Source organism: Choloepus didactylus, chromosome 7, assembly GCF_015220235.1.
Source record: "Choloepus didactylus isolate mChoDid1 chromosome 7, mChoDid1.pri, whole genome shotgun sequence".
Lineage (NCBI taxonomy): Eukaryota > Metazoa > Chordata > Mammalia > Pilosa > Megalonychidae > Choloepus > Choloepus didactylus.
Genome location: NC_051313.1, coordinates 154355049 through 154371939, shown reverse-complemented (window position 1 = coordinate 154371939; position 16891 = coordinate 154355049). Strand labels below are relative to the sequence as shown.

General features: G+C 44.9%; 1 protein-coding gene across 2 annotated transcripts in view; it reads left to right on the top strand.

The window, feature by feature from the left end:
* Positions 1-12241, top strand: part of DUSP22 (dual specificity phosphatase 22) — an 83315-nt gene extending 71074 nt beyond the window's left edge. The window contains exons 8-9 of one of the 2 annotated variants that reach the window (XM_037843322.1): positions 8778-8896; positions 11292-12241. In XM_037843322.1, the coding sequence (XP_037699250.1) occupies positions 8778-8896; positions 11292-11315 (143 nt within the window). In that variant the 3' untranslated portion in view covers positions 11316-12241. Of the gene's footprint in view, positions 1-8777; positions 9003-11291 lie in introns of those variants that run through there. The other variant, XM_037843321.1, reaches the window with a different exon arrangement.
* Positions 12242-16891: the final 4650 nt, after the last annotated feature.

The following is a 16891-nucleotide window of genomic DNA, read 5'->3' as shown; positions in this document are numbered from 1 at the left end:
ACTTTAATCTAGTTGGGGAGAGAGGGCAGTTGCTCGTGAGTATTCATTGAGCAAATGATTGAGCGTCAAAGCAGGGAGCACAGCAGAAAGGCTGAGAGATGTGGCTGCCCAGGGGTAGTGAAGCTGGGTGAGAGGAACTTGGAAGAAAGGGTTGAGGGCACTCCAAGTGGAGGCAATGTGCCAGTAAAAGTCTAGACTCCTGGGCTTGGAACCTGCAAGCAGGCTTGTCCATGTGGTGGGTGTTTGTGAGACCCAGGGAGAGAGAGTGACTGGCAGAAGGGGCAGGTCATCAAGACCCAGGGCCTTTGTCTTGCGTGCCATGGGCAGCCGTCAGCAGTCTTGGATTTAATTTGGGCCTGGGCAGGGTGGGTTGGAAGAGGAAGCCTTTGACGGTGGAGGCTGGCGGTGGGGTGTGCATCAGGAGCCTGGAAGGAGCCCCCATGGGAATGCCCCCAAGAACCTCTGAGAAGAAGATTCTACCAAATTGTGGGACATTTGGATGGCAAACAGGTAAGGGTCACCCAGTCAAAATAGCCATAGGCTGTGCTGGTTTGGGTTGTCCAAAATCAGACACAGAGTGAAGGGTGCAAAAGGATATTGGGAGGGGGTGGCACCTGTGAAATGAGAAAGGAGGAAACTGCTGGGGAAGGGGCCCTGGGGCAGCCCAGCCAGGCCTGTTGTTCCTTGCTGGGCCTGGCTGGGCACCCGCAGACAGCAGACCCCAGAGCGCAACGGCTGAGTGCATCTGCTATTTGCGCGGGTCTCCCACGGCCACACTCCATGCTCCGTGTCGACCCCCTTCCTCTCTGAGGGCCCCTGGAGATGTGCAGAGCCCTCAGGGCCTGGAGTGGGCCCAGGGGTCCCAAAGGACCTGGGAGCGACGCAGGTGTGCGTCCCCTCACCATGCTGGCCCAGGACACGGAGAACGCAGGAGCACAAGAGTGCTCCAGAAAACCCAGACCCGCTTGGCTCCAAACTGGAAAATGTGGTCTGCCTTCTGTGAGCACCAAGAGCTGACTCGTCCCAGGCCACACCGGTGATAAATACTCCTCCCCACAGCATCTTTTGTGATCCAAGTTGTAAACCTAAGTCACTGTGTTTGCTGTGGAGTTTTAATAATCTATATGGTGAACTTCAAACTAACACATTTTTACTAGGTATCCTTTCATTAGCAATGTATTTTACATGTGAATGTTGATATACCTCCCAGTTAGACAGTCAGGGTTAGATACCAGAAGGCTCAGCTCCTGTCATTGTTTAGAGTAAGTTGCTAAGGTTTAGGGTTGTGGAGCTTTGTCTACCCCCACGCACACACCCCAGCCCCAACCCCCCAACACCTCCCCCACCCCCCACCATCCTGCAGCGTTACATTTCTGCAATTAAACAGCAGATTCAAAATAGCCAGTGGTAGCAGACGGTGACTTCAATTCCAGCATTCTGTGTGACCTCTCATGTGGTTACTTGCTTTAAATTATTTTTGAACACAGAGCTACTGAAAGCCACTAGAATTGATGCTATTTCTGAAATGTGATGTGAAATGGGATTTTATGACTCTTCCCAATCTTTTCCTTTTGTTTGACACTTTTCCTAACTATATCTATCTGTTGCTTAATGTAAAAGAAACTCGTTGAAATTAAAATAAAAAGTGTCCCTTGACCAACAATGAATGGAGGTAGATTGACAAATCCAGCTACACTGTATACTGTTTGTTGAGTGTGATATAAAGAGAAGTTCAGTTTTGACAAAATCATTGAAAAATTTGCAGAAGTTAAGGCTCAAAAACAGAAACTAATTATTCATTAATGTGACAGACCAATGAATAGGTATTTTTTTCTCCATTGTCCAAAATATTCTTTATTGTAATTAAAACATATTAGTACATGGATTTTTCTTCTTTTCATTGCAATATCTATTCTATTTTTGTTTTTGTTTTTTGTTTTATTGGCATAATTTATTAAATTCAATAAAATAGCATTTTCACTGAATATGTTTCTTTCCTGTCCCTTATTATTTGTTTCATTTCATGATCATTACTGAAAATAATTTTGCCATGTAGAGGAGAGGAGTTAATGATACACTCTGGGTGTCAAATATTCTAGATATGACTCTTGGAGACATTTTAATTCCATTTTTATACAGAGTATTTGCGAGGTCCTTCATGAAACAAAAAATTTTTTATGCGTTTCACTTTCTTCATTCTGTGTCAGCCCCCTTTTCTTAGGAAATAAGATGGTGAAGCCCATCTGACTTTACTGCCGTCTGTTTCAGTGGGTGCACCGTTTCCCTATTCTAATTCATCAGATTTCCCAAAGAGCTGAGACTTGCCCGACTACTTACATTTCATTTTTTCTATAGAGACAGAAGTGAAAAGATGATAAGTCTCTGATTTTTCACACTTTTCTATCATTTTTCTGGTTCGTTCTTCAAAGAAAATTGAGAAGTACTTTGGTTAGTTTTGAGGACCTTGAATGGGACGTTTGCATTTGTTTTCCTTGCTGGGATCTCCTATGGATAGCCCTTCCCTTAAGAGACTCAGTATAAGAAGACATACATTTCCAGAGAGATGAATGGAGGCAGGATCTTCCCCTTCTCTTTGTCAATGAATTCTCACCAATGTGTCTTTGACTTACCTTCTCCCCTAGCGCATTTCAGAGAACCCGGTTTGTGATAGTTCTATTTACATACAACTCATTAAATCTACCTCTACTGGAAAGACCACAGCACACCTCTGCTTGGTGATGTCCTAACTTACACATGTGTAGACTCCCAGTCACAAAGAGGCCCTTCCCGTCCGCCACCATCACCGCGTGCATCTCCCTGCCAGAGATGTCTGCTTCTTGAGGGCAGGGCATGGTACTTGACCCATGTCCTCATCAAATAGTAGCATCTGTAGACTCTGCTCACCCTGGGTTTGCCTGGGTAAGAGCATCACATGGCTCGGCTTCATTCCGGTCGCGGTCATGCCCCCCACTCCATTCCCCACTCCCCACCTTCTGCCAGCCAGTGAGGCCCACCTGCGCCCTGCCCCATCCTTCCCCTCTTCTGCAGAAGCCCAGGGCAAGCAGTCGTGCTTCCCATCCTATGGCTTCCCCACTGCTCCTTGGTCTGCCTGGCAGTCTGTCATGTGCATGCCATCTCGTTAGTCATAGGTTCAAGGAGAGAATGGTTGAGCATCTCCCGTGAACAAAGCCCCTCTTTTAACCCAGTCCTTACGACCCTACCCCGTTTTAGAAATGTTCTTGGGACCCTCTTTGCCCTCCTTACATTTGGCACATGGGCCACTTTAGAACTCTGAGCACATGGTGGGCTGGGGGAAGCTGTGACCTCCCCTGCACTGGTATCTCTTGTCTCTAAGCCTTTCTTCAAGAAAAACCAGAAGTTTGGGGAACCGAATCTTAGCCTTTTAAACTTCCTTTTTATCAAGGCCTTCCTACTAACATCCTAACCTGGTTTTATTTTCCTTTCCTAAACTAAGAAAAGAAAAAAAAGTGCTGATCTGCTCATTTTCTTTACCTGTGTTTAAATAGGTTAATCCCTCAAAATCATTGGTTGTGTCCACTGTGCACCTAACCATGTGTGGGACCCTGCCCAGCTGGTCCCAGATATCCAATCAAGAGGGTCACTGGCTGCATTTGGGTGCAGATGGAAAGCCTGCTTGATGGTCTACTTCTGTGAATTGCTTTCACAGTCACAGCTAGACTCCTCATGGGTCCATCACAACCAGACCTCCCACCCAGAGTTCCCCCAAATTACTAAGATTTGCAGGCTATTGCAGAAACCTCCCTCACCTTCTTCTGGCCTGCATTTTAAAACTATTACATACTCCCTACCATATCGTTGACCTTATTCTTGTTACCTTTCACTCAAATCCATGCACGTACCATCTGATAGCCTTGTTCTATTTCCTGGATTTCTTCATTCACTGCCTTTCTCACAATTTACACTCATTTCTCAGAAGAGTTTGATGCTGATTGTTGACTGTGAAACTAGCTCTGAGCAAAGTTCACTCTACCAGTTGATATAGTTGCTTAAAGCAACTTTTTTTTTTAAAGATACACAACTTCTGATACTGGAATCCCACACCTCCTTATAAAAGATGTGAGTTAACACTGAATAACTGGAAGAACAACCCCTAAGCTAACAAGTTGACTGCCAAGGATGGTGAACCTCCACGGGACAATTCAACCTCGCTGTGCCTTTATCAACACTCCTTCTGCAACATCTTTTCCATGGGTTTCTAGGGGGAAAAAAAAGATCAGACCCTCTAGATTTTCCATCCAACAGCTTCTTTCTGAGATTACAAACATTTGCCTTTCCCCCCCAAATAGTAGAAGTCTAAAGTAAGATTCAAAAAATTACTTTTATTTGGCCAATTCTAACATATTTTACAGAGGGCTTTCCATTGTTAGAGCACTTTCACATACATTAGTTCATTTGTTTTCCCAATAAACCTATGAGATAATTAGTCTTCACAATTAGCTTCTAAGAAAGCAAAGCAGATCTAGGACTCAGGTCTGACTCAACCCAGTGCTCTTTGTGCTACACCATGTGGGACTGCTTCAGTTGACCAAAACAAAGATGACCTGCCAAAATGTTTTGGAAACAAAGGTTAAGGCAACTCTATCTCACCGCATGGTCAGTCCTAAGTGGATTACTTATAAGTTAATAAAGCAGAAATGAATGGTAAAGGAGATCACGGTGGTTTACTCCGCAGGAGAGTGTTATTTACACATAACACCTTTATGCAGGGAAATTGCTTTCATCATGGATGAAAGGAGGAGAGGCTCCAGGACTGTGAGTCTGAAATCATCTTTGAGGTGTGTGGACCCGACGTGGCTGAGTTTAGGATCGCACCGAGGAAGCCTGGACAAGCTGGGGGACTGCATCTAGAAAAGGAAGGGAGCATCATAGAGAGAGAGGGTCTGTCTGGAACAGACAGTGCTGGAAGCAACAGAACCAAGAAAGACAAGGTGCCCCAAAGAAGCAAAAGGCATTGCATGAGCTAAACAGGAGAATGAGCTCGGTCGGTGCCCTGAGAATCGAGCCAGCAGGGAGGACGGGATTTGATCTGCATCAGAAGAGAGCTCAGGAGCAGAACCGTCTGCAGGAATGCACCACGTGCCCCTGGAGCAGCGCAGGGCGGAGCGAAATCTACGCACTGTTTACACGGGACAGGCCAATGGCTGAGTTACATACTCAGGGAAAGGCCACTCCTGACCAGTGACAGCTTATCAGTCTAACACCAAGTCCTCAATCGTAAATTAAAATAATCTTAAGATCATAGAGTGGATGTTCTCTTGCCCCAGAGGTAAAAATTGTTTTGTCCCCAAACTAAAAAAAAAAAAAAACCTCTCAAGTCCATGAAAACAAATAGGCTTTTCCAAAAGAAAATTTGAATTGGGAAAGAAAAGCAATGGGGTAATTTTAAAGTAGTTATTAAAACAATCATTTTAAAGAGACAGTGATTGAGGACACTGTTGACAGCACCTCTGACTTTCTTAGTAGAATACACCTGGTCGACATGTCAAATCAGCCCCCCACCCCACTCCTGTTTCTATAAGTTTAAGACTCAAAGGTTAGAAACCAGAAAGCCATGATGTTCTTTGGAAGTAAAAGTCAACTTAATATTTTGGAAAATAATCTGACTTGTACCATTTAGGCAGGAGGGTTTTATTTAGCCCCAGCCATGTACTCTTTGACTTGATAATGGTGATTGAGGCTGTTGATGTAAAGAAAGAAAACTTTTCAAATTTACTTCTGAACCTTATGTTTGTTTATTTGCCAAAAGGAGACAGGAAACTGTAAGGAAAAAATAAAAAAATCTTTGGCTCTTCTCTAGCTACGTCACCTTTTTCTTTCTGCCATGTTTGTTGAGATGCTTGTTTTCAATGTGTGTTTGTTACCTGACTCCTGCTTAAAAGGTGTCACTGTAAACCATATTTCACAGAATGTTGAGTGGAAAAAATACTGTGCCTTTTATTATAATTGACAAGTAAAAATCAAAGAGAATTTTCTACGTGACCTTTTCTAGGAAACTGGCAACCCCCAGTTTTCAAGTTGAGCCTAACCAGAATTATTTATTGTTTCAACTATTTTTTTTCCTGAAAATGTTTGCCAGGCATTGTTAGACAGATTACTTTCCTGGCTACCTTCTTGCTCAGGTACAAGAAGAAAGCAACATGGTTTCTCAAGTCCTCCATTACTGGGCCTTAAAATCAGGGCAGAATTTCTGTTTTGTACCATATCAGGTGTATTGTAATTGAAAGAAGAAAGTATCTTTCTGTGGATTTTGGGGCTGACTAATTTATCTCTTCTCTTCCCCACAGTTTCCAACTAAAGAGAGGGAGTTAATTTACCATCATCAAAACTTTAGCAGATTGAGGTCTTGGGATAATTTACCCAAAAGCCCCAATTTTTAACCAGTTTCTCACTTTGCTTAGCTTCACTGGAGCTGAAGAGTCTAGAAATGTCAAGTGTTGCCTCACTTAGGGTTGGGTATTCAGCCCAGTGAGTGTTTATAACATGGCCAGAAAAAGCCCCTCCTGTAAGGGATGACATCCCACTTCCCGGCACCCCCAGACGGGTCCCAAACCCCCTGAAAATCACTAGGTGTCTAAGTAAAGGGTGAATATTTTTTACAGTAAATTAACAGCAGTTGAATATTCTTCAAGAAAGACATGTGGTGTCCCATTTTCGATAAGAGTCCCCAGAATTTTTTTGAATATCAACAACAGCTGTAGTTTAATGCTAACCAAAGAGAGAGAGAGAAAAAAAATTTTTACTGTGTTAGAGGTTTGAGTGGGCAATGGGGAATTCGGGGTGGTTTCAAACCTTTTTCCCCTTTACTTATCATGTGACACTAAGCATGGTTCATCATGAATGTGAATTATTTTGTATAATAGCAGAAAATATACAGTGTCTTAAAAAATAAACCCTTTCTAGTCCCCTTGTCCTCCTGTTCATGCCAATCATGGGTAGCCAAGCATGCACATAATTTTCCACAAAAAAAAAATACACACCAGAACTAAACAGCCCATTGAATTACATCAGGTGTTAACAGACATTGCAGCTGTCTGACCGTCAAAAATATTGTGGGCTTGCTCTAACGGTCATCTGGCTTGATAAAACGTGAGGAATCAGATCTCTTTGTTTTTAGGTGACTTGCCTACAGTTAAATAAAACTACTGGGGTTAGGTTTTGCCTCCTGTTTTGATTCACTTCTTCTGCAATACACTTTCTACTCCTATTTTTTTTTTTTCATGTTCTTTTTTGTGGTAAAATTTACGTATAAAATCCACCCATTTTAAGTATACCATTAATGATTTTTAGTAAATCTACTGAGTGGTGCAGCCAGCACCATAATCCAGTTTCAGAACATATCCATGACCCCAATAACATCTTTCATGCCCATTTGCGGTTAATCTCTGTTTCCAATCAGTAGTGGGACAAATTTAATTTCTGTCTCTATAGTTTTGCCTTTTCAGGACATTTACATCATATTCATGGTTTTCATTTCAGTGGAATCATACAATATGTGGTCATTTGTGTCTGACTTCTTTTACCTAGCATGACCCATGTTGTGGCATCTATCAGTGCGTCTTTCCTTTTTATGGAATAGCCTGGGTTTTTTTTTTTTTAATGAGAGCTAACGACTGATCACCAGGGCGTTGGATCAGTGATTTTTTTTCAGGGGCAGGCGACCCTGCTCCCCAGGGGACATTGGCAGTGTGTCTGGAGATATTTTTGGTAGTCACGACTGTGGTGGGGGCAGGGTGCTTCTGGCTAGGATGCTGCTAAGCACCCTACAACTCACAGGACAGCCCCCCTGCAACAAAGAATTGCCCAGCGCAAAATGTCAGTAGTGCTGAGGTTGAGAAACCCAGGCTTAAACTACTCAATTTCCACTTATTCTTGCGGGTACATGTTTAAAACCAAATGCTACACAGTGAAAATCTTTCCTTTGGGTTTAGTACACATCACAGTTTGTGTAATTGTGATGTATGTTTAAAATAGGAACTCTTGTGAAATTGATGGGGTTTTTTTTGTTTTTTTTTTTACCATTTGGGTTAATTCTGGAATCTAGTAATATATGGAGATGCAAAATATTATCTGATAGTATGTCCTCCAGAGAAAAGCAGCAACTTGTGTTGGCTGGTATAGCCTAAAATCCCAGGAAGCTGCAGGAACAGTTGGGAAACTTACAATAGAGGCAATTAATAAATCACATTAAGCTTATTTGTCAACAAATTGCACCGTAATTTTTGCAGCAGGAGGACCGACATCATGCACGCCCATTGCATTTTACCAGTTCAGCTCCAGAATTTTGAACTGACTGTTATTCTTAAAGTTAATGAATAAAGTTTACATGGGGGCAGAGGTTAAAAGAAAACAGATCTAAAAAACAAAACTGAAGAAGTCTTTATTACCCAGCATTTTGTGCAACACAGTATCCCTCTTGGGAATAAGAAGATATCAGCCAAAATTAAAATATTTTCTTTTATCTGAGACCAGGGACTCACTGGCTGCTAGCTTTTCTTCTCTGGGGTGGCTGAGCTGCCAAGAGCTGGAATTCTATCTCTCAGTTCTTTTGAGCTTTGGTGATGATGAATTAGATACAATACTCTGTTTTGGAGCTTACTAACGTAAGAGGAGCCCGCCTTGTTGGGAGTTAGTAAACTGTACTCGGCAGAGGGTCCTTTGGGAACCAGACAAATAAACAGTGGCGTGTCAGCTGCCCCGGGCAACTTCTCCTTGTTCTGACCCCTCTTTTGTTCCAGTGGGCAGCTGTGCCTCAGCCCTGCATGGCCCTGGAAATGCGGGGAGAAGGGGTGCAGAGGAGGAAGTGCTGCTAAAAGAAGGGCCAAGAGGATGCACAGGTAGAACGGGCCTCCCTGAGGTTTGTCTGCATTTTAGTATCCTCTGTCGACCCTGCATCTCATCACACCTTCTGTACATACCCATGGTAAACCACCTCAGAAATGTGCCAAGATTGTGAAAAGAAACTGAGGGCAGAACACACATATGTGCACACACAGACATGCCTATGTACACACACATATCAGTGTATACATTTGCACACATACACATGTGCATGCCTAAACATGTATATACACATATGCACGCATACACATATGTACACACAGAGAAACATGCCTATGTACACACATGCAGTATATTCCTATGCACACATACACATGTGCATGCTTATATACACACACAAACATGCAGAAACATATTTGCACTTGTAAAGACATGCCTATACGTGCACTCACAGTATATACACATGCGCACACATATGTGTACACACATATGTTCATATACACAAACATGCCTGTGTTCACATATACTCACACACATGGTCCATGCATGTGTACACATATACCTGTACACATAAACACAGTGCATGCCTATACACACATACACACAGACACGCACATACTCCTACATACACAGATTTCTCAGCTTTATAGCTGTGAGGGGGAAGGAAATTATAAAACTGAGAGCACTCATTTGGTGAGGTCTCTGAAAGGGAAGCACTCTGCACACATTATTGATTAATCACTGCCAGACAGTTATTATACAGTCTGTGATATTGTTGAGGAAGCTTATGCTCAGGGAGGTTAAGCAATTTGCTCAGAGCCCCACAGCTGAGAAGTAATGGAGGCAGGATCAAAACCAAGTTCTCCCTAAATCCAAACTCCAAAGAGAGAAATGGTACAAAAGAAAAGCTTGCCTTTAAAAGGATGGCCCTCCACACATAAGTGCTCCAGCACAGCTCACGGGTGATTGAACACCCAACCTGAATTTGAAGCAGATGAAAGTGAGAAACTTTCGCCGCTCCTCTCCATCTTTTTAAAGAAAAGTAGCTTTTATCCCCTGAAAACAAAAATGACGTATGCTCATTACTGAAAGTGTAGATATGCATGTGAAATATAGAGAAGATAGTAAAAATTATCCCCACCTCTCACGTAGAGGTAAGTAATGTTATGATTTTACAAACATTCCTCCTGCTACCTTTCTGGGTATATAGATGGATGGATGGATGGATAGATGACAGGTAAATGACAGATAGAGATTGATAGATAAAGATGATAAGTGATAGATGACAGATAGATAAATGATAGATACATGATAGATAAATAATTGATAGATGATTGGTAGATAGATATAAATGATAGATGACAGGTAAATAAATGATAACATAGATATAGATAGATGATGTATAGAAAGGTACTTAAATAAATGATACTACAGTAGAGACACAGTCATAGGGCAGGCTGTTTTTTACTTGACAGCATATGTTGACATTACATGTCAATATATCTAATTCTCTATCCTCTCAGTGGCCACGCTGTATTCATATCCCATGATTTGTTCAGCCTGTCCTCTCTTTGGGACACTGAAATTGGAGTCAATTTTTCTGGTATAATTCATTCATTCAACAAACACTAACCGAGTGAGTGCCTACTGTGTGCCAGCCCCTTTACCACACATGTCCCCCCAGGACACATCAGCAAACAGAACAGGCTCGGATCTGTACTCATGGCGCTTCGGAGCCAGTGGGAGAAAACAGATGGTGAACACGTCGGGAGGCTCGGGGCGGGGGGTGGGGGGGGGGGTGTGCCATGAATACGAACTGTGCCCCCTGAACACCCTCAAGCACACACAGTTGCACATGTATGGGATAACCTCAAGGCAATTTCCCAGAAGTGCCGTTATGGGACTAAAGAATCTGCACATTTCAACAACTGCCCCCCCACCCCCACCCACCCAGGGATCAGCTTCCACTTTGAAACACGTAGCAGAATGGTAAATAACTTCTTTTTGCTTTGATAAGTAATTTTTAAAAGGAGATGCAAGTGAAGGCCCTCCTCCCACCACCCCACACTTTTTTTTTTTTTAAACTATTCTGGATATAAGTATTTCGATTCTCTGGTGAGAGGTGGTATGGAGAGGGGAAGTGTTCTGAAAATGATCTTTGGGTGCACCCATCTCTTCAGAATCTCAGGAGGAGCAGTGGCTGTCATTCTGTCCCCCGGGGACATATTTGCACCGGTGGAGACCTAAACAATCCCTGGGAGCTAGCTGTCCCCTCTCGGTTCAGAGGGAAACCACTGGCTTTCAGATCGCCTCGCCCCAACCTCCCTCCCTGACTTCCCTGCCGGGCCACGAGGACCTCCCTTGTCCCTTCAGGCCTTCCTCTGTGATCTCGTTCTCAACCTTAGGTCTGCTTTGGAGACACTCTGTTTTGCAAGTGAGAGGGTTTTAATTACCATTTTTTTTTTTTAAAGGGGACTCTGGCACTCAGGAAATAAATGTTTATCCTAACTTTTGGAGACATACAACCACCTAAAGTGCCGCCAGAGGAAGAAGTTACGTCAATCCTAAGTGATGAAATACAGCCAAACCATCCCAAACTGGGTCCTTGCTGGCCTCCTGAATCACAAAGTAGAAGGGCAGAAGACTTTGTTCTTACGGACTGTTTTTTTTTCCTACCAAAGAGCACAAAACATTTGCCAGCACTTTTATTGACCCTTCTAACCTTGTCCTCAGGAAGCAGAGGTGCCTCCACTAATGCCGAAAGCCAAGGGGGTCTACTCTTACTCCAACACAGACAGCGGGAAAAGCCCCAGAGCAAGGTCCTCTTTGGTCTCGCCCCTGTCCAGTCAGCAGTCGGCCGGCCCTGGTTCAACTACAGTGACCGCCACTGTCTCCTGGGCACCTCCTGCGCACTGCACAGTGGGCAGAGGGCTTCCCAGCTTCCAGTCGGCACTGGTATTTCCTTTTTACCAATGGGAAACAGGCTCGGACTGTTCAGAAACGTGCTCCCAGTCACCTGATTGGAGACGGCGGTGCCAGGACAAAGCAGAGGCAGCAGGGCTGACAGCCGGCACTGGGACCCTGCCCCCACTGCACGCTGGGATCTGCTCTCCTTCCCCCAGCCCTGCCCAGTTCTGGACCCAGGGGCTGGGTGGGTGGGTCAACAGGAATCCAGACAGGGCAGAGCAGAGAGAGGGGGTGGACATGCAGGTCACTCCAGTATGCTCCCCATAGGTGATGTGGGGCTGGGGAGCAGGGTGTATGCCCTCTGGGGTTCCATGCTTTCCCTACTGGCTCTTTTTAAAAAAGAAATGGAAATTGTATAAAGTACAAGATAGCAAACAACAAGGTTCCCACTAGAAGGACTGGTTAACATTTCGTCATATGCACTTTTCTTCTGTAAAAGAAATAAAACGTTACAGATATAATGCACATAACCTTTTTTAAATAAAATGGTAATATTAACTGTCATATATTGTTCACGGCTGCACATAGAAAGGTAAGATGCAGGTAGAAGGTACAGACCCAAATTCCGGTAGTGGTGGTCTCTGGAGGGGATGGTGGGGGGGGAAGGGATGTGGGGACTCTGCGTGGCCCGCCTCCCCTGGGACCCCAGGCGCACTGATTCAAAACGCTCAGCTCTCTTGGTTCCGTGGATTCTGGGGGCATTCCCTGGAAGAACCCCAAGCTCCCTGCGATTGTCTGGGAGGCTCAAGGCGTCCAGTGCCACCCTTCAGCTCGTGGGAAAGGCTTTGTGGCCACAGCAGCGGGATGACGTGGGGACGCTTTGGGGAGACAGTTCTGCACTGCCTGCCATCCCATGGGCTCCAGGCCCTTTCCCCTGGCCTTACTGCACCCCCAGTGTGTTGTGCTGTGCGCGCTGGAGGCTCTCCTGCTTCTGCATGACTAGACACTGCAGTCCGGAGTGCCCTTCTATGCCTTCCCGGCTCCTCAGGGTTGGGATTGGCTCCTCATTCCGGAACCCTCTCTGCTTCCCCCGGATATAGCCCATGTGCATTCACAGAACTCATCTTTGCAGAGACAATCAAAGCCTCCTCTCGTACACCGTATGTGCACTGTGTCTGCGTGTACATATGTGTGTGTATGTGTCCATGGGTGCATGTGTATATGTGTGTCTATGTCTATGTGTGCCTGTGTGTACATGTGTATGTGCATGTCAGTGCGTGTGTGTGTGTTTCTGTATGTGTGTGAGCTCCTTGAAGTTGGGGATGGTGGTTTATTCATCTCCGTATCCCCGACTTCTAACACAGTGCCTGGCATACGTGTTACTGAATGAATCACTCATCCAGTGAGCATGGGGTTAGGGCAGCTCTAAGCCTGCAGACTCCAAACTTGTGCACTGTTGGGGAAAAAGAAGCTTCAGCACACATCTCATTGGCTAATAACTCAAGACAGAACATCCATCTAGCGTGAGGCTCATTTTAATTGCAGAAAATGTAAATCTGTATCTCAAATAGTTGTTCTGAGAATTCCAGTGCACTGTGTCGTCTCAAAATGCAGCCCATGAAGCAGAGACACACAGAGGAGTGGAAGGATGGGCCTGCTAGTCCCTGGTTTGCTTACACTTTATCAGTATTAGCTTTCATTCTCAGTTTCTCTGCTAATAATCCTTTTGGGTGTGTCTCCTCAAAGCCAGAGGATATTCCCTGCAGATCCACTTGAGGGCCGTGCATGCAGCACAAACATGGTCACCGTGGGAAGGGGCCTGCCCTTTGCACCCTCCATGGGAAGGATGGGGCAGGACGGCCTCATGGGGTCCCCAGTGGGGACCCGCTGTCACCCTCTAGGTTAAAGACTAGTTAAGCTGGTGTCTTATATTTTAGATGACAGTAAGCAGATGTTCTGATTTATTCTTTCGGAGACCACTGCTTAGAGCCCCTTCTTGTACTCTGCTCAGAATGACCTCTCCAAAGGGCAGGAGCCCAGACTTGTGCTGGGGTGTGCTCAGCACATGGCAGGGACTCAACACTGCTTATCGAATACGCAGATGTTCTTCAGACTCGAACTCCCCTATCATGGATTGAGGACAGACACATGGCGGATAATCAAATGCCCATGTGGACTTGTGTCCTCGTAGCTGGCTGGAGACCTGGGCCTGTCTTCTCCAAACTGGGGCTCCCTAAAGGCAGGAGGACTCGGACACGAGCACCCCAACTGTTGTACACTGGACGCATCAGGTCTGAACACCTTCCCGAAGTTGACAGTGGGGGTCGTGGTGTGGCTGGCATCCAGTTTGGAGTCTTCAGATAGGCAAAGAGTTCACTTCCAAAAAAGGGCTCTGATTGCAGCTTCCCAAAGAGGGGTTCGTTTCAAGAACATAGAAGTAGTAGCCATAGTGGTGGTGGTGATGGAGATAGTAGTAGCGCCAATAGTGGTAGTATCAGCGTTAGTAGTGGTGGTGGTGATGGTGGTGGTGGTAGTGCTGGCAGTAGTAGTGATAGCGGTAGTATTAGAGGTGGTGGTAATAGTAGTAGTCACAGTAATGGTAGTAGTAGTAGTAGCAGTGGTAGTAGTAGTTGGGGTAGTAGTAAGAATGGTAGTTGAGATACGAGTGGAGGTAGTAGTGTTAGTGGTAGTAGTAGTGGATGGGGTGGTTAGTGGTCATAGTCACGATAGTAATAGTGGTGGTAGTGGTGGTGATGGTGATAGTAGTAGTGATAGTAGTAGTACTATTAGCATTAGTGGTGGTGGTGATGTCACTAGTACTGGTAGTAGTAGCAGTGGTAGTAGTAGTGGGGGGTGGTGATAGTCGTAGTGATAGTAGTGGTAGTATTATCATTAGTAGTGGCGGTGGTGATGACACTAGTACTGGTAGTAGTAGCAGTGGTAGTAGTAGTCGGGGGTGGTGACAATAGTGGTGATAGTAGTGGAAGTGTTGGCATTAGTGGTGGTGGTGGTGACACTAGTACTGGTAGTAGTAGCAGTGGTAGTAGTAGTCGGGGGTGGTGACAATACTGGTGATAGTAGTGGAAGTGTTGGCATTAGTAGTGGTGGTGGTGATGACACTAGTACTGGTAGTAGTAGCAGTGGTAGTAGTAGTGGGGGGTGGTGATAGTAGTAGTGATAGTAGTAGTACTATTAGCATTAGCAGTGGTGGTGGTAATGACATTAGTACTGGTAGTAGTAGCAGTGGTAGTAGTAGTGGGGATAGTGATAGTAGTAGTGATAGTAGTACTATTATCATTAGTAGTGGCAGTGGTGATGACACTAGTACTGGTAATAGTAGCTGTGGTAGTAGTAGTCGGGGGTGGTGACAATAGTGGTGATAGTAGTGGAAGTGTTGGCATTAGTGGTGGTGGTGATGACACTAGTACTGGTAGTAGTAGCAGTGGTAGTAGTAGTGGGGGGTGGTGATAGTCGTAGTGATAGTAGTGGTAGTATTATCATTAGTAGTGGCGGTGGTGATGACACTAGTACTGGTAGTAGTAGCAGTGGTAGTAGTAGTCGGGGGTGGTGACAATAGTGGTGATAGTAGTGGAAGTGTTGGCATTAGTGGTGGTGGTGGTGACACTAGTACTGGTAGTAGTAGCAGTGGTAGTAGTAGTCGGGGGTGGTGACAATACTGGTGATAGTAGTGGAAGTGTTGGCATTAGTAGTGGTGGTGGTGATGACACTAGTACTGGTAGTAGTAGCAGTGGTAGTAGTAGTGGGGGGTGGTGATAGTAGTAGTGATAGTAGTAGTACTATTAGCATTAGCAGTGGTGGTGGTAATGACATTAGTACTGGTAGTAGTAGCAGTGGTAGTAGTAGTGGGGATAGTGATAGTAGTAGTGATAGTAGTACTATTATCATTAGTAGTGGCAGTGGTGATGACACTAGTACTGGTAATAGTAGCTGTGGTAGTAGTAGTCGGGGGTGGTGACAATAGTGGTGATAGTAGTGGAAGTGTTGGCATTAGTGGTGGTGGTGATGACACTAGTACTGGTAGTAGTAGCAGTGGTAGTAGTAGTGGGGGGTGGTGATAGTCGTAGTGATAGTAGTGGTAGTATTATCATTAGTAGTGGCGGTGGTGATGACACTAGTACTGGTAGTAGTAGCAGTGGTAGTAGTAGTCGGGGGTGGTGACAATAGTGGTGATAGTAGTGGAAGTGTTGGCATTAGTGGTGGTGGTGGTGACACTAGTACTGGTAGTAGTAGCAGTGGTAGTAGTAGTCGGGGGTGGTGACAATACTGGTGATAGTAGTGGAAGTGTTGGCATTAGTAGTGGTGGTGGTGATGACACTAGTACTGGTAGTAGTAGCAGTGGTAGTAGTAGTGGGGGGTGGTGATAGTAGTAGTGATAGTAGTAGTACTATTAGCATTAGCAGTGGTGGTGGTAATGACATTAGTACTGGTAGTAGTAGCAGTGGTAGTAGTAGTGGGGATAGTGATAGTAGTAGTGATAGTAGTACTATTATCATTAGTAGTGGCAGTGGTGATGACACTAGTACTGGTAATAGTAGCTGTGGTAGTAGTAGTCGGGGGTGGTGACAATAGTGGTGATAGTAGTGGAAGTGTTGGCATTAGTGGTGGTGGTGATGACACTAGTACTGGTAGTAGTAGCAGTGGTAGTAGTAGTGGGGGGTGGTGATAGTCGTAGTGATAGTAGTGGTAGTATTATCATTAGTAGTGGCGGTGGTGATGACACTAGTACTGGTAGTAGTAACAGTGGTAGTAGTAGTCGGGGGTGGTGACAATAGTGGTGATAGTAGTGGAAGTGTTGGCATTAGTGGTGGTGGTGATGACACTAGTACTGGTAGTAGTAGCAGTGGTAGTAGTAGTGGGGGGTGGTGATAGTCGTAGTGATAGTAGTGGTAGTATTATCATTAGTAGTGGCGGTGGTGATGACACTAATACTGGTAGTAGTAGCAGTGGTAGTAGTAGTGGGGGGTGGTGATAGTCGTAGTGATAGTAGTGGTAGTATTATCATTAGTAGTGGCGGTGGTGATGACACTAATACTGGTAGTAGTAGCAGTGGTAGTAGTAGTGGGGGGTGGTGATAGTCGTAGTGATAGTAGTGGTAGTATTATCATTAGTAGTGGCGGTGGTGACACTAGTACTGGTAGTAGTA